The sequence below is a fragment of the Drosophila serrata genome, unplaced genomic scaffold (genome assembly GCF_035046125.1).
Source record: "Drosophila serrata isolate PLE 108 unplaced genomic scaffold, ASM3504612v1 contig_382, whole genome shotgun sequence".
NCBI lineage: Eukaryota > Metazoa > Arthropoda > Insecta > Diptera > Drosophilidae > Drosophila > Drosophila serrata.
Genome location: NW_028257280.1, coordinates 275,812 through 297,601, shown reverse-complemented (window position 1 = coordinate 297,601; position 21,790 = coordinate 275,812). Strand labels below are relative to the sequence as shown.

Genomic DNA, 21,790 nt, shown 5'->3' with positions numbered 1-21,790 from the left:
TCATCCCCAGTCGGAGGGATCAGGTGGGATCGGGCCGGGGCTAGTGCCCCCGCTGGGCGCATTAACAAACTCCCAAACAAACTGGACACGATCCTCGGACGCACTAGCGGCGTAGGCCCAACAAACATTTCAATTTGTATCTTCATGCACACTGATAAACTGACCTCACCTTTGGAAAATCGAAATACCAAGCAAATAAATTTTTAATTCAAAAAAATCATTTGGATTTCAAGCATTTTACCTTTGGAGCTTGATTTTTCACTGAAATTCCCAATGGGATGTATATTCTTTTCAAGATGCAGATTTATTATTTACAGATTTCAGATCTTAAAGTAATTTTTTTCTTTCTGTGCACCCCAATCCCGGGCCCATGCCCCAGTCGCTCACCATTCCTACTCCCCTGTTCCGATCATGTTGTTCGGGTATCAAATTGCTGGCATTTGTCAGCGGAGCTGAGGGACACCGAGCACGGAGTCCCCTATAAATTTGAGACTCGTTAGACAGCTTATCCCGGCGAGGCGAGTCCTGGGCCCCGGTCCCGCTGATAAGGAGGTCGGTCGGCTGGGTCCGCTGCGACAATTGGCTCATAACTAATTGTTGTCACCCGCCGGCGATAAGGCAACAACTGGGAATGGGAAACTGTGAGAAATACAGTGTGATAAGTGTGTGTGGAATTTATGTTGGCCGATTGGGATGGACCCGAGAAATGTGATGCCCATGGCTGCTCTAAGAACTAGATCCTTTAATACTATAATACTATTTCTAGTATATATTTTTTAAGTATAATAAAAGTGCTACTGACTACGTGTCATTTCAAGCAAAGTCTGAAACTTCAAACTGTCTACTGCTTTTGCTACCTATTAAGTAAAATGAATTTAGATAAGGATCTACAACGGGAGATGGCGCAGAGTATGCTGAAGGATGTCATATCTGCCAATGCCTACGATCGCCTGATCAAGGACTATAAGAAGCTATTCAAAGATAAGGTAAAATTCAGACCTTAATAAAACGCCCTTGATAGTTATTCGTTACAGATTGTCCTGGACGTGGGCTGTCGCAGTGGACTGCTCAGCCTGATGAGTGTGGAAGTGGGGGCCGTAAAGGTTATCGCCGTGGGAAATATGCAAAGTGCCGGAATGGTCAAGAAAGCCCTTGCCCAGGGCGACAAGGAGGACATCTTTGAGGCCGTCAATGGCGCTATTCAGGAGATCCGCCTGCCGTGCGGTCTGAAGTACGTGGACATCATAGTGTCCGAGTGGCTGGGGTCCGTTTAAATGTATTACTAATATTTTATTTATTAGAAACAATTTTATCTTCTTACAGCCACTCTATCTTCGTAGACTCCCTCTTCCGGGAGGTGATCTTTGCCAGGGAGAAGTGGTTGGCCAAAGGTGGCATTATCATACCCAATGTGGCGCAGCTCTACGTCAGTGGAATCTCGGAACATCGTCGTCTGATTGTACAAGGGAATGTCCCCGGTAAGCACTATAAATTGTGGGAGAAAGAATCCGTCTTAGAGGACCATGTGACCAAGGAACAGCTTATCACCGATAAGTTCTTGATCAAATCCATTGATCTCTGCACCGCCAGCGTGGAAGATGATGCCTTTCGCCTTCCGTTTAAGCTTAAAGCTCTGAAGGATGGCTTCCTTGGAGCTGTGGTTCTCCATGCGGATGTGGCCTTTTCCCGAGCCAAGGGTAGACTCCGACGTTTGTTTTCCACAAGTCCGGGGGAGCCTCGTACCTATCTGAGGCAAACCATATTGTTTGTGAACGATTTCGTCCAGGTTGCTGAGCATCAGTCGATCCTTGGTGTCCTGGGAATGTATCCCAATCCCAAAGAGCATCGCGGTGTGCAGTATTCGCTTTCTTTTGAAGAAGAGGAGCCTTTCGAAGCGACTTTAGGTTCAGGGGAGGGGCAGAACGTCTAAATGGACTTTGTCTAAATAAAGGGTGCTCCAAGCTAAAGCTGAGGCTGATGTATTCATGGCAATGTTTTGGCAGGGACGCAGGCGCAGGGGATCTGAATTTATGGCCGTGCTGCATCAATTAGGGCGGCTGCTGCTACCCAAAAAGACAATGACCGGGGATCCAGGGATCTGGATGATTGGGATCGGGATACACTGACTGACTTCTTTCTTTTTTTTTGAGACCCTCCTTCCTGCCGCGCCTGCTGACATGATCGGGGTTTAGCTTTGACGTTGCTACAACGATTTAAAATGATGTCGCGCATAATTCACCGATCGCGGATCGATTGGGGTTCGAGGATCCCAGCTCCCATACGACGGACGGCGGACCGCAGACCGCAAAACAATCGTCTTGCCAGACTGTGCGTCGTGATTTGGCTCTGCATTCTGGTCTCTGGTCTCTGGTCTCCTTCGTGGCCTCGTTTACAGTAAAAGCTCTTTTGTTCTGATCTCATAACCGATTGCTGATCGCGATATCGGCTCTCACTTGGTTAGCCCAGCGCAGGAATCGGAATCCGTGAGTCCCAATCTTGTTTCTCCCCTGAAACTCAAATGCTTAAGTGACATTTCGTCTTCTCCATATGCACAGGCCGAAAAAAGTTGGTTATTTTGGGGAAATACATATAATGACTGGTTTAATAGGGACATTTTGATCCTGTATCAATATTGTATTTAATTCAAAGTAAGAAAGTCTCAAACCTTAAAAAACGCATAATTAAGACAAAAATGCCTTCATTTCAATTCGGAAAGCATTCCTATGTTAGTTTTTGTTAGCCTAATAAATCTGCAATCTCAATTTACAATTTTGGAAAATTCTTTTTTGTCTTCAATTTTTAACGATTTTATCGATGTAACCCCTTATAAAATTTTGCAAATTTTGAAAAAATTAAATTTTTGTCGGACAAGTCTTAATAGATTCGTCTGTTGATGCTGATCAAGAATATATGTATATGCCTTATAGGGTCGCAAATGACTCCTTCACTCCGTAGCATAATTTAACTAAAATTATTGTACGCTTGAAGGCTGTACATATCTATTTCTGCAGTTTTATACCCTCAATTTATAAAAACCTATATATTAACATTACAAACTGCAAGGGTATAAACAAAACAATTTTAACGTTAAGTACAAGTTTTTATATATACTACAAGGGTGTATTCTTGGTGTCTTCCTTTCCCCGGAAACTGTAGAATATCAAAAATCGATGCAGTTTTGACTACTTTTTTTCAATAGTTTTTTTTTTTTAATTATTATCGTCTATTATTTTCTCCATGTGTAAGCTTGAGATCAGTCTGGAGCTGGAGCTTGAGGGTCCCCGTGATGGATTAGCATCGTTTTGCCGAGAGGATAATGTGTCGTCTGCAATGATTTTGGTTGACATGCGCGACTTTTTGTATCGTTCGGTTTTTTCGGTTACCTTCGTTGTTGTTTCTCAGAAATAATTATGCTACTTTTGTGCAAGAGTAACAGCATTTTTGTACAAATTGCATAAAAATTTAAATTGGATTTTCGGTTTCTTGCCTGGTTTTTTGTGGCTGCTGCGAAATTGCTTAATAATGAAATGCCAATGGATTAAGCGCAATTTGTGCGGCATGTCGCACTGATTGTCGCCGGTGTCTTTATCTTTATCTTTATCTTTATCGCGTTTCTCTGCCCGGACAATTGGCAAGCCGTCCGATTTCCTTCTGACCATCATCAACACCATCACCATCATCTTCATCATCGTCATCAAAAGCAGCAGAAGTAGCAGCCAGCAACACGTTCGATTTGCCGGGCCTTATTTTACACCTAACAAGGCCCAGAAAAAAGACCCTATAACTGGCTCTTTCTCACGAGCCCGTCTCTCTTCCATCGTATCTGCGCTTCTCGGGGCCTTGCAGCGTTTTCATTAAATTCGCTTAATAGCGCAATATAATTTAAACAAGTAGTAACATAAAATAAAACTCACAGCCATGCACTGAAAGGCCTAAAGATGAAGCAAATTACTCCGGACTCCAAAGACCGGGCCCTGGACCCCGTTTTGAGAGGGATGCCAGGAGGGGAAACGGGATCGGGGATCGGTATCGAAATCGGTGGGCAGTCTCCCCTGGCCAGTTATGGCGCATGGGCGAGACCTCGTTGTCGACCAGCAATGGCAATAAGTTCGCTTAACGAGGGTTTAATTTATGATTTGTTATGTTTCCGGTTCATGTTCTTGTTGCCTGCAAAATTATTGGCCATAAAGCCAAGGTGTGGATTATAGTTGCTGGCAGTGGTAGCCCTCGCTTGCTCGCTCGCTCTCTCGACCAAGTCAACTGGAATTGGCCTGGCCAAAGAGGAGTGACTGAGCGGGAAAGGGAAACATGTGGTGAAAAAAAGGAGGACGGACTGGTGACCCCATGGGGTGAAGAGTGATTGTAGGTTTCCCAGCTTCTATCGTTGAACCGGGGATACGTTAAATGAAAATGGTACACATTTGGAGACACAGTAAAAGATGAATCCCCGAAAGTGTATAATGAAATAATTAAGGATGTCATTCATTGCTAATGCCACTCGGTTATGCAGCTACCTTGGCAATGTTCTACCGGCCCACTAATAGCGCCTAATCCTTTCACGCTCACCGTGCATTTGCCTCCGCTCCTCTGGACGATGCGGATGGGGACAAGGACCGAAGATAAGGCCATCGAACGCTGCTTGCCCTGCGTTGAAAATCGATTTGTAGTCTTATTTCGCTTGCCTTTTTCGCCTGTGGCCCTTGGGTTGCGCCTGCGCAAACAACTCAGAACGCGGATAACAGCGGATAAGAAAATAAGCAGAGACAAGCGGAGACACCACGATCCTTGCAGGGCTCGACCTGGTCCTCGGTCGAGGCAACGCCAACGAGTATCTGGGGGAACATAAATTACGCGACTAACAAGCAGCGCCCCGTTCAGCTAAAAAAGATACAGAAAGGAGGAGGAGGAGAGGAGAGGAGGATGAAAAAAACACTTCATACTTGGGAACAGACTTGCACCGGAAAAATTGATTTTACAACTTTAGAAGCCAACTAAACCGGGAAAATTATTATTAGAAAATTAAGGTATTTAAAAATATTACAGATTCTTACATTTTTAAAAATATTGTTTGGTTAACTAACCTAAAACAATAACACAGTACACAAACTTTGGTGTTCCGATCTTAGGTTCCATTCCTACTTTAGTAAAAGTAATTTGAGTCATAAAATGTAGCATACTTTTTCGTGAAATTTTTTGATGGTTTCATGAAGTCGATTTCGTTGAACAGTCCTTCTTAACCATTTTATTATGAATAATTAGGCACAATTTCTCTGAGTGCTGGCAGCTCAAAGCTCTCAGCCAAAGTGAGTTGCACAAAATTATAAATGAAAGCGGGTGTTGGACCCGTCCTATCCGGGGGCCCTCATCCGCGTCCTCGTACCTGGCCGACCATCCCCATACTCCTCACGATTAGGTGCAGCAATTTGGCCGGGGCTGTCTGTGATTGAGACCGAGGCAGTGGTCGAAACGAAGTTAAAAATCAAATTAGCGAATGTGTTGAAAATTAAAAACAAATTCACGGATAAATTGCATCTGCCAGATACGCAATTATTATGAGGGCCAAGGAGGAGCGTCGAGGGAGCCCGCTGACTTATGGACTTTTGGACTGCCTCTGCGGCTAGCCATGGGGTTCTCCTTTCCTGCACTCTGTATTCTGTATTCTGGACCTGGGACTGTGTATTGTGTGTTCTGGACTGTTCCGCGATCCCTGATTCTGGGTGCCTTCGACTGCCTGTATCCGTATCTGTGGCTGGGCATCTGTGTGGATCTGCGGCTATGTGCCCTCGAGGTGTTGCAATTTGACGTTTTTTACGCGAGTTTTTATTCCATGAAATCCACATGAATTTCAAGGGGCTGCACAACAAGAAAGATCCAACAAGAATGAAATTATGATGATGGGATATTAATAAGCTTGTGGTAAATTAAAACTATAGAGTATATTTCAAGGGACTAATACTATAATTAGTCTTGGGCTTATATAATAATATGAAATATTCATTCATTAATGTTTGGTCGCTCTTCCTCCTCTACCTGAGCTGGAATAGATATATTTAAAATGAAACTCTCAGATTTTTCTCTGCGTGTTCGACGTGCAAATACTCGGCCCTAAATGGCAGTGATGTCTTTTGGGTCCGTTGGCGAAAAAACATGTCGAATTAACACGCTCCGAGGGGCAGCTGGACGAGTGGTCGGTCGTCGGGGCTCCATTTTTGTATATTTAAATGTTGGCAAATTAGCTGAAATTTCTTCTCGCAATTTGCATGGGCCTGTGTGTGTGCACTGTGAGCCATATAATTATAGTAGAGTCTAAACTTCTTCCTCTGCCGAATATCTATATATGTATATATATAAACTGAAAAAGAATGTGGCTCAGCTGGCGCCGTGTCTGAGAAGACGGGCAAATAAATCGCGCTGCTGTTGAACTTTTTATATGCCCGAAGGGACAGAAGGGACGCGGAGTCCAGGGCAGTCGAGGCAACAAAAGCCAGAATGGCACTGCTGCCAGAGATCTGCCAGAGATGGAAGTGGCCACGCCCTCCCGTCGTCCGTCGTCCTGTGGCCGCTTCTTTCCTTTCCTGTTGCCAACTTCTACTTGTGTTCTGACGGGGCCGTAAAAAAAGGGCGCAAATTTTATGAGCGCATCGTTTAACAAATGAATTTACAACCGTGCAACGCCCAAATGTCTGGCGTTCAAATTCAAATTCCTGGCTACAGAAAGAACGGAAATCTTGGCCCAGCTCCAGGTCGACTTACGTGGCACTCGGAGGCGTCCACACACAGAGAAAAAAAAGTTGGGTGCCTTAAGCATAGTTTCTCTGTTCAAAATTATGGCTATGGGCTTACAAATGTAAGGTTTCGATTCTCCAATATCGATATATTGAATGAATTAATATTTTAACTAATTACTTTATAAATAATTCCCAACTGGCATAACTTCTTTGATGGTTAGTTCTTCTTGTGTAATCCTAGACGCTATGCTCTGAGGGAAAAACAAACCTATGAATTACGCCTGGCACTTGGCCAAGTGATTTAAACCATATTCGAGGGACGCGTTTGCAAAGGTCCATGGCCACGACGACGACGACGAACATCATGGTCATTAGGGGCCGGGGGGCAAGAGGATCGATCCCCTCAGTGATGGCCACGTTATATTAACATTAACGCTTTCATTAGCCCAGTTTTCGCCTCGCTGGCCGCCCCTTTATCGGAGCTTCACTTTGTCGCCCATAAATCGGAGTCGCTCCAATCATTAAGTGGAGTTTAATGAGGCTACCGACTCTCCGGCCCATCAGGGATATCTCGGGGTTCTCCAGTTCTCGGAGACTCCGGCGTGTTTTGCCCGAGGGCCTCTCTGGCCAGCGTTTACAATTTGGTAATTGTCCCTGGCCTGTCAATAAGTTTTTATGGCTGGTCCCATAAAGGGAAAGCTAAGGATCCCATCGCAGCAGCCGTCGCACCGCCCCAGTTTTTGCATTTAGTCTCGCTGTCGGATGGCAGTTGAGTCCCGGTTTCGAGTCCAAGCCCGCCAATTACCGACACGATCGCAAATTGCCAGCACACGAGGCCGGTGGTTTCGGCCAGCTTAATGTCCGGTATGCAAATATATAACTGACCGTCCAGATTGATCATCTCTGGCCCCCGTATATACTTAGCTGCACAATGTAGGCATTTCCTGCGCTCTCTCTTCACACGTTTGAGTGGAAAACTAGCTCGAAATACACGTGAAAGTCGAGAAAATCAATTGCAGCCGGGAAAAGTGCAACCTTCGAATCGCAAAATCATTTTCTTTGATCATTACTCTGAAGTGCGCACTCTACTTCTCAATAATGGAAAATCAATTATTCGACAAGCGACTTAGATGAATTGAGTACCTTGAATTTTCACACTTGGTCCTAAACCATATGTAAATAGCCGGCTCCCTAGATCCTCGCCTTTGTCCTGGTCGAGCCTGGCTTAGCTGTCGCACAATGAGCCGTCAAGAGGGACACAGAGGGAGCACTTCAGGCCCTGTTCGGGCCATTGTGTGCCTAATAAACGAAACTGCTGGCATTGTCCTGGGACTGTCCTGTGTCGTATATATGTCAAAAGGCCAGTGGTCAAGCGACGAGGACGAAGTCAGTCAGGATGGCTGTGTTTTTGCCAATTGTGCCAGAATCCAATCCGTGACACGACGATCATTTATGTGTCATTAAGAGAAGAAAAGAGCAGCTGTCAGGCTAGGAGCACAGCTTGGTTGCCGCCCATTTCATAGCCGTGCACAGCGATGATTTATTGGATTGTAACTTTTGTTTCTTGTTTACTACTTTCGATGAAAAAAGAAAAGAAGTCTCATCTTTCGCACATATTTAGTTATTTCCGACGTTAAAAAATCAATGGAAAAAATGTTATAGCTATTACGAGGGAATTAGCCATTACTTGGCATATAATTTCTTTAAGTGCAGCCATTCCTTTATCCAGCCTGATCGATCGGCCGACCATGATGAAGTTGTTGCTCTGATCGAGCTGGCCAATTTGTTGGCAACTTGCTTGACGCGTTTGTCAATTAAAATCAAATTCATTTCATGCTAGAGCAAATGTTTGGCCGCAGATTGGGCATATTCGCCTGCGCTTCGTATGGGTATTATTAACCACTTAGGCGCTAGTGCAATAACTTTTAATCAGCCAATAAATTTGGAGCGATTTATCAAAAAACACAATAAAGGAGCGAGAGAGAAGCGGGCAAAAACCAGAACTCGGAGTAAATGTTGTCGGCCAAATTGCCTCTAATAACCGCAATCGATCGTTATTTTTTGTGGTTATTAATACGGATGCGTGTCTGGGGATTGGGCCAGGGAGTTGGCCGGCCTGCGATCTGCGAGCTGCCACGGCTTCTCAGGTAGTTCACAAGTAACTGCAAATTGCTGCCGTCGATAAAACTCAAATTGGCCGGACCGAACTGGACGGGACCGAGGCATCCGCGATGGGAGGAGCGGCGGCGGAGCAGCAATCGATCGTTGAATTTGCCTAATGGCGACGGCCACTCAACGCAAACACCGATCGTTCCCTCGGTTCGGGCGATCGAATCTCGGATACGAGTATCTGCATCTGCATCTGCATCTGGGGCCACTGATTGACGAAGAGCGATCCTCTCGAGATCTCCGCCCTGTCCTTCCGCTCCAGCCCCGCCATGATCGCGATGTTTACGCGTGCATTTAGCATGTTGTAAAAGTCTGATGGCGTCCATTATAATCAATTGGCCGGGGCTCGTAAAATTAAATGATCCCGCAGGAGAATTAAGCGCCAATTACGCGCAGCTTGAAATACAAGAGAAGCCAACTGCGCACTATGGTGGCCGAAATAATAGGGCTTCTCGTGGTATAGCCATCGTCAGGATATACCATATATGTGTATACCCTTGCAGGATATTATAATTGTAGTTAGAAGCTTGAAAGTCGGTGAAAGAGTCATTTCCGACCCTATAAAGCATATATAATATTGATCAGCATCAACAGGCGAATCTTTTTAGCCTTGTCCGACAAAAATTAAATTTTTTCAATATTTGCAAAATTTTATAAGGGGTTACATCATTAAAATTGTCAAAAATTGGCAAAAATTTTGATTTTCTAAAATTGTAGATGGAATATGCAGAAATAATAAGCTAGTAAAAACTAACATCAAACAGCTTTCCGATTTAAAATTAATGCATTTTTGCGAAAAAATTTGTGTACAAAAAAAGATACGATTTTTTTAATTCTACCACGTTAATATATATTTTTAAAAATTGTAAGCTTTCATTTTCCCCTGTATTGTGCCTTTATTATATGTATATACGTTGCCATTGGCACTGTGAAGCCTCAAATTTGGACCGCGATCAAGACCATAAAGTGAGCAAACCCCGAGACAAGGACGAGGAAGGTGGTGACCAAGACCGAGGGGCGTCCGGGGGTAGGAAATCGCTGGCCCCGACTTAATTGCAGCATTTAAGTTGTCTTATTGATCATAATAACTCCATAATGGCGGAACATGTGCGTACAATATAATAATCAGCCGGGGATCGAGTGAAAATTGCGAACGGGAAATGTGCAGAGTGCCCAAGGACATGCCAGGAGCGGCGGGGCACCACTGCCGGAGTGGCGGGGATGGCGAGCAGGGCCCGGGCAGGTGGCCAGCAAAGTGGAGCACCGATACTCGATAGCCGAGACCACTCTCTGCCCCCCATGATAGTGTGAAAGCAAACAAGCAGTAAAATTAAAAGGGATCGGAGATCGGTTCACCCCCCTGGCATTCCTGGGGCACGGCCCCGTCCCTGGCTCCGATCGCTGATCGCTGAAAACTGATCAACTTGTAATGGGAAATGAGCTCCTCCGAACTTCAACTCAATCAGCTTAATGGCCTGACAACTTTGTAGCCTCTAAAGAGGGGTTTTTAGGGGGGATCCCGCAGGGCGGGGCAGCCGCTGATCATTGGTTCGGCGACAGCCACGAAATCGGGCCTGCAGGCTGCGGGCAGGTGCTTTCGGCGGCCAACACGATTCCTGCGAACCTGGCTTACTTTGTTGTAAATGAAAGTTTGAAGTGGCCCCACAGGATAATTAGAAAGGAAATGGAGAAGTTAATCTCTTCAATAGGCCACCGATTTGAGCCAGGCATCATCGAGGGCTGACCATCCGTATGTCTATACTTGTTAAATTAAATTAATGTTGATTGCGCACGGCTTATAAGACCCGCTCTATTAATAATATTGCACCAACCACCGAATAACAAAAGGGAACCGAGTGTAATTCATACATTTACACGCGGAATTAACATGTTCCAATAACTTTTATGAATAATGCTCGCTCCAGATGCTCTCCGTCCCCTTGGGTTGTGTGACACTTACACTACGCAGAAATTCCCTCCATTTTTGGCAGACAAACAAAACATAATAAATTAAGTCATTTAACATAATTTCGCTACCAGCAGAGGGACAGGAATTGGTAACACAACGCAACAACAGCTGCTAAACGAGGGGACGCTTGTGCCAAATGCGAATGCAAAACGCGGATGCAGATACTCGCACTCGCAGATACAGATACTTACCCGGACAAGGGAGCGGCGTGTGGGTGCAATCAGCAACTGCAATGGAATCGACGGAGGGGAGATATATATATAGCTATACTGAGAAAAAAGGAGTTGAGAAATATAGGTTTTATAACGCTTACTTCATACGTTGATGAACATTGAAGTATCTCCCAGAGCAAGAACTATGCCTTTCTCCTCTGCCATTTATATATTTATATATGAATAGTTTTCAAATTTCGGAACATCCTTGAACTTTCCCTCAGTGTGGCCAGTACACTGAGGTAATTTACGGCCCGCTGACGATCCGGAGAGGCCCATCTGAATAGCGCAACTAATTTTGAAAAGGCCGGCAAACAAAGCGTGCAATAAACGATGTCCACTTAGGAGGACAATGGACTGTCGGCGGGGGCGTGGCATCAGCGCGGCATAGGAGATTGAGATATCCCAGAAGTCATCGGTGTTGGAGTCAAGGAGTCGTTGTCGGGCCAATAAAACAGCCAGGCTGGTTGCCTTTAATTAATGGAATTGCAATGACTCGGAGGTGTCGCCTTATCCGCACTCGGGATCTCGCCGCTCTCCTCCAGTTGCAGTTCCTTAAGGAGTCTCGAGCAGCTGCTCCTCGATTTCTGACAAATTTATAACAAATATTCACGCGTGCTTTGGCAGGCAGTCCTTTGTCCAATTATCGTCTTACAATTGCCACCGAAGGCTCTCTTTTGATTTCCCCCGAAGCGTCAAGAGTCCTGCTTTGTGTGAGATTCCCTGAAAGGTAGAACCTAAAGGCAATCGAATGGAATATGGGATGGCGGTTTAGCACATTTTGTGCCGAGTCAACAACAACAGGACAATAAATGCACAATAAGCAATACAACGGGAGGAAAACACAGGACAATTAAATTAAATCGAAATTTTCAAACTGAATTGGTTGTGCGGCATTGTCCCCTCCCGAGGGTTGCTTCTGCGGAATTTAAAGCGTCAAATGCACCCAGTCACAACAAGCCAATAGAAAATGAACCGAACATAAAGGGATTTACCGCAGAGGCAGGAAAAAAAGGGCAGAATAAAGAACAACAATGTTTCAAAATTGATTTGTACGCCTCGACTCTGCAACCGAACAGAAAATAATGAACGAAAAAAGGAATGGTTAAGTAAGTGCTGCTAAAACTGCCGGCCGAAGCGTTAATTTCATTTTGGCCAACTCCATCGCGACTTTAACTGGTTTGCCTGCCCCTTCCAGCCCCGGACTCCGACGGTTATCGGCTGAAAATTCAGCGAAATCTCGCGATAAAATGCATAACAACTTCATTCACAGCGGGCGACGCCATAAAAGTGTTTTAAATCGTGTTAATAATTTTGTGCAGCATATTTGCCTTCCACAGCGAGTCCCGAATTGAGAAAAGTCCTGCTGTGCTTGGCACGTCATCCACATCCATTCAGCCGCCGATCCGGATACATTCAGAGAATTAGCATACACAGTATAGTATAGTTTACTAAAAATACTAAGTGATTACTCACTGCAAGCTTAAGGCATTACTTTTCCTTGAGATGATTAATCAGTTAGGATTAAACATAGTAATAATAATATCGATCAGTTTATGGTAGCAAATGTTTTAAAATGCTAAATAAAAACGTCGCCTTAACATTCAGGAACTTATTGTGGTTTAACGATCATTAGTTTAAATTAAATATACAATAATTGGATACATTATTCGTACTTTTAAGGATCTTTTCTATGTGAATATTAATCATCTTTTTTGTTGAGAAGTACCCTCAAATAGTTTTCTGTGCAGCTTCACAGCCTCCCCGGATGTCCATTCCCATCCCGCCTCGCATGTCTCTCTGGTCATATTGCACTTTGAATTTCCAGAGATATTTGTGTGCAAATTTCTTTATTTTTATTTTTGATTATTTTTAGCTGGAGGGCCAGAGTCCGCCCGGACCTTGGCGTGGCCTATTCACACCTGCAGTCTTAAAATAAATTGGGCCTGCTGAAATGTATCTGCAGGCTGCCCGATCTCCATCACGTGAGCGATGCAATTAATTATAATTTGTCGTTAATAAACAGCCAAAAAACATTGGCTTGTCCGAGATATGCTTTTTTCTTCTCTGTTTTCCGTATAAACGGATTGGTGCGCATTGCGTGATATCACCGGAATATATCCGTTCATATAGCTGAGTGCCTTTTGAGGTTTTGGGTTTTTTGTGTTCAGGGTGCGGACATCTTGATGGACAATGATTTGACTTGTTAAGTGTTTCTCTTTAAGGTTTCAACCGATATGAACCGTTTGTGGATGAAGAAAGACTTTGGAGAAAACTGAAGAAACTGTTTTTGTTTATACCAAATTAATTTTAATTTGAGTATTTAGGTTGAAAAAGAAAAAAACAGCACATAATAATAAACCCTCAATAGGTAAAAGCTTAGCTCTTTCACCGTATTGGGACTGAATCTATCCGCTGATCTCTCTATTTGTTCCCAGTAACCAGCTGGCCCGCCAATAGATCCATCTCTGGCTGTGGCTGCCATTCATCTTGGCTCCTCGCCACCCCAACAATTTGCTTAAATTCGAGCTGGAACTCCCGATATCCTCCTCCTCCGCCTCGCTGGCAATAAAAAGTGCAATAACTTGGCTCACCTGGCTTAGAATTTGGGGCTGTGCACACAGCCGATAAATATATTCGCCATAATGAAGGCCTGGGACTCGGAGAGCCTGGCCTAGGAATATTTATGAGCACATAATGTGATAATAAGCATGCCCTGATATCCTGCGGAACGGCCTCTCCAAGTTCAAATGTTAAGGCGCTTTTCGTGTTCCCGCTCAATTGCTCAATTATTAGGTGAGGCGAGCGGAAAAAAGACGAAAATTATACACCCGGCATTAGGCGAGTGAAATAAAAGTCCATTACAAATGGAATCAACAACTCATTGCTCATCGGTTCCAGGGGCAGGCCTTCCTACATCTGAGAAAGCAAGAAATTAAGTCGATTTCAGTCAAGTCGATGTTTGTGTACTCTACAACAGTCAAAATTTGGTATAGAATATTATTATAGCCTTGCAGGGTACGAGAATTTTAGTCAAAAGCTTGAAAAATTGTGAAGGAGTCATTTCCGACCCTATAAACCATATATATTCTTGACCAGCATCAACAGGCGAATCTTTCTAGCCATGTCCGACGAAAATTTAATTTTTTCAAAATTTTCCAATTTTTATAAGGAGTTACATCATTAAAATTGTCAAAAATCGACAAAAATTTTAATTTTTTGAATTTGAGTTTGATGCAGAATTAATAAGCTATTAAAAACTAACAAAGAAACGCTTTCCGAATTAAAATTAATGCTTTTTTGGCGTAGTTATGAATTATTTGAAACTGAAATTTTTGAAAAAAAAAAATCTCAAATATAACAGTAAGGATTTTTAAAGCTTTCTTATGATTGATTTCCAATCCGATCCAGAAATTTATTTGCAAACTGCAAATATAGGGGAAACAAAAAAAAAAAACAAGAAAATTATGAATAATGTTACAAAAGACAAGCCCACATAGTGATACCCTCCGAGAGGATAGTGAAAAAGTCCCAAAAGAGGCAACACTATTATCAAGACCCCTGCTCCCCGAACAAAACCGAACCGAACCAAAACCTCACCAAACTCCTCCTTTGGAATCCGTATCTCCCAGATAAGCGGCAATTTCTCAACTCGGTCTCGAATCTCGGTCTCGGTCTCGATTCTCTGAGTGGAGCCCATTAAAATATGATAAATTGCGTCGATTCTGTGCAGTTGATTCTAACAAGACAATTTAACAAGCGTAATTTAATATTTGACAGAGCGAAGAGTGGCGCTGCCGCCCGGTCGGCTGTCCCGCTCTAACCACAAAATGGAAAAACGACCATGAAAATGATGTAAAGTCGATGGTTGTGGCTGAAAATCTATCTCACCCTAGGGAACACTTAAGTGCCAACCGAAAAATTGCCCGGGTCGGACTTCAAGTGATGCGCTGACTTCATCCGTTAATCTCGGATGGTGGTGGATGTGGATGGGAATTGACTGGGACTGGGACTGGGTCGGGGTCTTGGTCTGGGATGGGAAGTGGCAAAGTGGGAACCAGCCAGAAACAGAACCACACTCGTTCCAGGGGTTGATGTTAAGCATTATAAATTAAATGGGTCGCGGCGATAAGGTAATTGGGGTGAAATGCGAACATGAAGCTGGAATTCGGGATCTGATCGGCATGGGGTTGGCAGGAAGATGGACTGGGTCTGGTTTGGGTCTCCGGGTGAGTGGCAATGTCTCCCCGGAGCTGGGCTGCCTTAATCGAATGATTTATTCACCGTTTGCATGAGACATTGGCCAAGTCGCTTAGCCAAATTAAGCAATTACCGCTCAGAGACCAAAAAATCAAAAGCCCATCACATTAAATTGTTATTTTTAGAGTTAATTACCGTTCGAACCGGCTAATTAACCTGATCCACATAAAGCCAAAATCAGCCGGCGGCGGCAACAACGGCCAAAACGAAACCCAAGACTAATTGGCCACAAATCGAGATTGACTTTAATTAATTAAGCCAGAGCGGAGTTAGTCGCAGCATTTGATTGAGCTGAGTAAATAAATCTCGTTTGGAAACATGATCGCAGGGGGAAGGTTAAAGCCGAGAAATCGATGGTTACACGGGGAGAAAAGTAGCAGCTGAAGATTAAGATATATTTAAACTGAAATATATAAAGAATTACAGCCAATGTGCACATGTTACTCGAGATACAATTGCAAACGTACAGGATTCAGGGTACCAAATTTCTGCATCATCACATACCCTGAGATTCAGCTGGTTATCATCAACTCCCTTTCTTCCAGTGTATTCGTTTGTATATATTCCCCTAATTAAATCTAAAAAGCCAATCAACAACTCTACTGGCAGTCAAAAAAACAAACAAATCACTTGAAACAATGTCCGCAATTAGCCGGGCATTATTTCGGGAATTAAGTAAGAGAAACCGCAGCCATTTCTCAACGCAGACTCTGGTAGAGTTTGGACCCCACACCACGAGAGGATTAGGATGAGAAGGAGCCCCGAGTACTGGCACTCCGCACTCCAAACTCAACTCTCTGGTTGACAGATAAGAGTTCAGCGATCCCCAAATACCTGAGGAATAGCCACAGCCAATGGGCAGACTCCGCTTAATGGCCGCCATATCGGGCAATTATTTTCAAATTGTCTCGTTAGTTTCGAGGCAGTGCCGCAATTATCATCAGTATCTGGTGAGTAGTCCCACACACACGCACACTCATATGTACAGACATAAATATATACATACAAAAGTGCGGAGTTACGCTTCAATAAATACTCGCACAGAGCCATAGAGCGATTTCAGAGCGACAGGAAGTGCGCACTTAAGTAGACTTTGAATAGTTTCTAATTAACGGCGTAACGGGGTTGACGGATCGCCTGTTATCCGCATATGGATGGATGTCAGGGAAATAACTGACTAACTGACAATACGCACAAAAGGCAGTTAATGGCAAACGAAGAGAGGGGTGGCCGTTTGGCTAAGAGAGGGGTTCACAGCAAGTCCATCCAAAAGGGTTCTCAAAGCATTGCATTCTGCAAATGTATACACCCATGTATTCCTTTTAGTATTTCAAAAATATAAATATTATTTGTATAGCTCTCAAAATACATTTACGAGAAAAGTGTGCTACCGCCACTACCGACACTAACAATTGAACAAAAAGAATCATAAAACCATCAACTTTCCCAACATCCTCTTCTCGAAATCATCCGATCAATAACATTTAATAATACCAAAATATACAAGTTATATTAGCCGGTGATATGGTCATTGTATCGAGAAGAATACCCTCGTGACTTATGCAAATTGCTGCCGGAATTTGTGCGTTTAAAAAACCGTTTTCTTACTGGGTGGCTTGGCCATGGGATCATAAGATCTCCACCTGATCGGTTCGCCCCACACGTCGGCTGCCTTTCTTGGGGAAATTCTTTAAAAAGCCATAATAGAAGCTTAACTATTGAAGAGATTGAGGAGACAGCGGCGACTGGGCGACATTTCCCCGACTGAATAGGGGCTACTGTGTGTGGTGGCCAGGGAAGCGTCAGTGGATAGGAATCTGCATTCGAATTGAAGTGCTATCTTGGGCCCATAAATTTTCGGCTGCCTTAATGAAAGTGTTAGAAATGGGCTGTTTCACCTGGAAGAGGGGGGTTACAGATAGTAATACCAGAGCGGAGTCCGAAAACCAATTCAGGCGGCTTGCCATAAGCCGTTCGTGTGATTTATAGCGAAATTATAACGCATTAAAATCAAAATAAATATCACGCCAACCACGACCAGCGCGGGACTCGGCCAACGGAGGCCGAAAACTAGTTTCTGACATTTTAATAAATCGACTGGCGGACAACAACGGAGTGGATCGGCGACAATATCTTAAGCCGATAATATTATTAACTCTGTGAGTTAAATCGAACGTTTTGTATGTTTTGAAGTCGTTTATCAGGCGCTTAAGTCGCCCCATGTCTGTCTTTCTTTTTCAATGTCTGGCTAACAGCTTCCGACATTCCTGTAAGTCCAACTCGGAGGTCTTTCTTGCATTACATACCAGTTTTGTTGATTGTTTTTTTTTTGTTTGTTAATAAAATATAGCTTGAACGTTGCATTATATATAATTTCCCCCCGTTTTACTCCCTTCATATACAGCTGAGATAATGACCTAAATCGAACAACGTTTAATATTTTACGCAACCTATTTACCTGCCTCTGTCTCTATGTAATTATAGTATTCCTCTCCCTCTGTCCCGTTTTCGGTTAATTACCCGAGGATTTAATGGGAACTGGTAGATTGGTGGGATGGTCCTCCGTAATGAGACCTCGAGGCCTCGTGCAATTATTAAATGAGCGCCAAAGCGAGCACTTGCCGCACATAAATCAGAAGCTGACATTTTTTTCCTCCGACAATTATCTAAACGCTTGCGTAAGCATATAACCAGATAAGCAGATACCTAGCTACTCAGATACTCAGCAGCAGTCCTTCCAATAGCCCGAATGTTCAGGTTGGTCCACGCCCCCGGGAAGCTCACTCGCACTCGCACTTGTAACTGGAAGCGCAGATAGCCGCTTATCTTGCTCTCGTTTTTTGAGGCTGCGCATTGGAAGGAGAGAGATAATAGCGACTGCGCTTTATGTATCATACTATATACGGGTTTCTCCTACATATGTACAGCTGCAGGCTTAGTATATGTATCACTAATTAAAGGCACTTAAATATGTGCTTATTTTAGCTGATAATGGAATAATTTTGCAGCGGTTTTGCTGCCTACACAAGCGGTTAACTAATGAATTGTTGCAGGGGAAAAAATCACATTTAAAAATGGGTTATTTCTAATGAGCGCAGCGAAGTCCCCTTAAATATAGATTCTAAGGCTGACTGGAAATTTCCTGCAATTTGGAAACAACAAACAAATTACCTATACAACTATTTGTTCAAATTATTTTAGTGCCTTGTGCTACATAACCAGCACTAATTCTCATATCTTTTAAGTACTCCATTTAATGACTCCATTTCTTCCCCGACCACAGCAGTTGTCGTAACTTGGAACGATCAATGCCCGTGTATTTATGAGCCCTGAAATTGTATTTTTAATTAGGCATAAAATTTAAATATCCTTTCAAGTGCTCGAAGGACACACGCATGCTCGCCTGCAGGCACTTGAGCCCCGCGTCGCATTTCCATATCCATTTCCCTGTAGGTTTGATTGGCATGACAAAGGACGCATAATTACGCAAGGTCGGGGAGCCGGGTTCTAGAACCTCGGCTACTGGTTACATGTGTTCTGCAACCACTTGAGATCCGTGGACCACACATGAGCACAGCCGTGAAGTGATAAACCCAATTGGTCCGGAGTCTATGGGCTCGTTAAACTAAATACTAAATGTAGTGCCCGGCTCCGGCCCGGACTTCGACAATGGCATTTTTCTCATGTCAAGTCATTGGTTTTAATGGCACATTAAGCATACGCCTCGTTGCCGCTGGCTTGGAATTCGCCCAACTTTTATGATATGCCCATCGCCTAGTCATCTAATTTACATAACTTGGAGGGGAAAAACAATAAACATTTCCAATATATAAAACTCGAACCAGAACAATGGAAACACCAGCCGGGTGAGAGCTGCAGAGCAATGAAATCCGTTTTTGGACGAGTTTTCTGAGGGTTTGGGAACGCGTTTCAAAGCTGTCAACTCGGCGGAACCAATTTTGTTAATGATGGGTCATATAAACCGAAATTAACTAAAATTGTTATAAAACACAACTTTATTGTCTCGCTATTGGGATTTGCCTTGGCCAGTGCTTTTTGTGTAACTCCTTTCGTGGAATTTTCGAGTTCGATCTTGCATTTTTCGACTTTGGATATATTTACCGATTTCAGTTTCTGTTTTTGGCTCTCTGTGGAATTGTCGTATTGGAAATACGATCTGCACTTTGCCCATCACAATGGCCGCCTAATGACAGGAAATTAATTCCGAAGGCTTCTCCTTCGGGGCGCTCTATTGTACAGATCTGGCCCATAAATCAATATAATATTATTTTCATATAGCATTTAGCTAAACGCTTTTTGGGCGTGGGCGCTGGGCTCTGCCACTCGGCCGGCATTGTTCCGAGTCGCGGCATTCGTGTGGTTTCCATAAATCATCATAATTATGCTTCAACGGTTTCGGTAGACCGTATAAAATTATCCGAATAGGTGGGGCCGCCGCTGTCGAAATCGTGCTAAAATTAGCACAAAGAAAGAGTTGATTTAAGGGGCGCAGAAGACGAATTCTTAGTTGGAAGGGGTTTCACTTCAAACGGTTCTTGAACTTACTGTCGAAAATAACTAAAAAGCATGGAAAAGGCTTTCTTTGAGCTAAAATTACTCCGAATATACATACGAATTTTGTTTTTTCAAAAATTGTATTGACTTAAACAAGTTTGAGAGGCAGTTTTATAACCTTTCAGGCTATTATGATTTTAGTCAAAAGCTTTTTTCTTTGTGAAGGAAAATTTTCCGATCCTATAAAGCATATATATTCTTGATCAGCATCAACAGGCAAATCTTTTTAGCCATGTCCGACAAAAATTTAATTTTTTCAAAATTTTGAAAATTTTATAAGGGGTTACATCGTTAAAGTCGTCAAAAATTGGAAAAAATTTTGATATTCTAAAATTTTAAATTGAGTATGCAGATTTAATATTCTAAAAAAAAACTAAGAAAGGACAACTTTCCGAATTTAAATTAATGCAGTTTTGACTAAGTTATGAGTTTTTGAAGCATTGATTTGTTGATAAAATTGTCATAAAAATAAAAATAAATATCGACCGAAAAGTTGGTATTGTAATGTTAGTCGGAAGCTTGTGGATTGTGCAGAAGTCATTTCCGACCCTATAAAGCATATATATTCTTGATCAGCATCAACAGGCGAATCTTTTTAGCCGTGTCCCACTAAAATTTATTTTTTTCAAAATTTTATAAGGGGTTACATCGTTGAAATTGTCAAAAATTGGCAAAAATTTAAATTTTCTGATATTGTAAATTAAGTATACAGATTTATTAACCTAATCAAAACTAACAGGACAGCTTTCCGAATTAAGATTAATGTATTTTTGGCTTAGTTTTGAGATTTTTAAACTATAATTTGTCGGAAAAATTGACATTCATAATAAATTATAATCAAATCTCGATTTGATTCTTTAATTCAATTTCAAACTGCAGTAAGTCATTTGAGGCTTATACTAATGCACTTCAAGTGCAGCTTATCAGAGGCTTTTAACTGAAGCAGAATAATTTTATGGCTAACATTTTTTTATACAAAATTACAATTAATTTGAAAAAACTCAGAAATGTATTTAAAATAGACTCGAATGCTTTTCTAAGTGCATCTCTGAATGTAATACCTTATTCAAGCTCACCTTTCCGGCAGCGATTTTAGGCAAAAGTTCGTCCTGTGGCAAACAACCCTTCAAGCATCCCAGGACACTCTCCCTCCGTCTTCCCAAAGTGTTGCAAATGCCCAATGACAGCTAAACAAACATTAGTCACAAAATTGCCTGCCGACAGCGAAATGAACAGTATCTATATGCCATAAATATCCTCGGGGTGCCAGTTCAGCCCGCAACCCCCAGCCTGGGTCTGGATCTACCCCATCTCGAGTCGCGAATGGGCCGGGGACCCATGACGACCCCGGCTGTTTACTTTCAAAACCGTTTGCCATGCGTAAATGACAAACGATTTTGTGAAATTATTATTGCCATTGTCATCATCTCCGCAGCCACTCTCCCCCGAACTTCATCAGCCCAGGACCTGCGCCTGCCAGCCTCCATCATCATCATCACCATCATCATCAGCATCAGCATCATGGCCGCCCAACTCCCAACTCCCAGTCCCAATCCGTGTTCGTATTCGAATCCTGTTAGCCAGCCAGCCCCTCGCACTTTGCGCTGCTCAATTTGGCAAACAGTCAGCCGTTGACATTATCCTTCCGCCGGCATGCTGCTGAAAACCAATAAGCCACCAGCAGCCAGAGAAACCCTCATCCAACCCAAGGACAGTGGGACAAAACTGAGTTAATGGAACACATAGTTTTAGCTTACTCAAACAAAATGTGATAGAAATGAGAAAGTCTGCTTTAATGAAATGTTCAATTTTTTAGCAGGTTCTTAATTAATTTTAGATTTTTCCTGTGAATTGATGTTCTTTAACTAAGAGCACTG

At 43.0% G+C, this 21,790-nt stretch overlaps 1 protein-coding gene and 1 long non-coding RNA gene across 3 annotated transcripts; one reads left to right on the top strand and one right to left on the bottom strand.

The window, feature by feature from the left end:
• Positions 1–288: 288 nt before the first annotated feature.
• On the bottom strand, positions 289–21,689 carry LOC147642532 (uncharacterized). 2 transcript variants are annotated; one of them, XR_015273248.1, is made up of 2 exons: positions 20,990–21,689; positions 289–639 (listed from the first exon to the last, which is right to left on the bottom strand). It is a non-coding gene; the product is annotated as an uncharacterized LOC147642532 (long non-coding RNA). The 2 variants fall into 2 exon arrangements; XR_015273247.1 differs by lacking the exon at positions 20,990–21,689 and adding an exon at positions 1,000–1,144.
• On the top strand, positions 596–1,967 carry Art9 (Arginine methyltransferase 9). Its single transcript, XM_020955386.2, has 3 exons — positions 596–986; positions 1,035–1,264; positions 1,324–1,967. Exons 1-3 carry the CDS (start codon positions 870–872, stop codon positions 1,928–1,930), a joined length of 954 nt encoding a protein of 317 aa, XP_020811045.2. The 5' UTR covers positions 596–869; the 3' UTR covers positions 1,931–1,967.
• Positions 21,690–21,790: the final 101 nt, after the last annotated feature.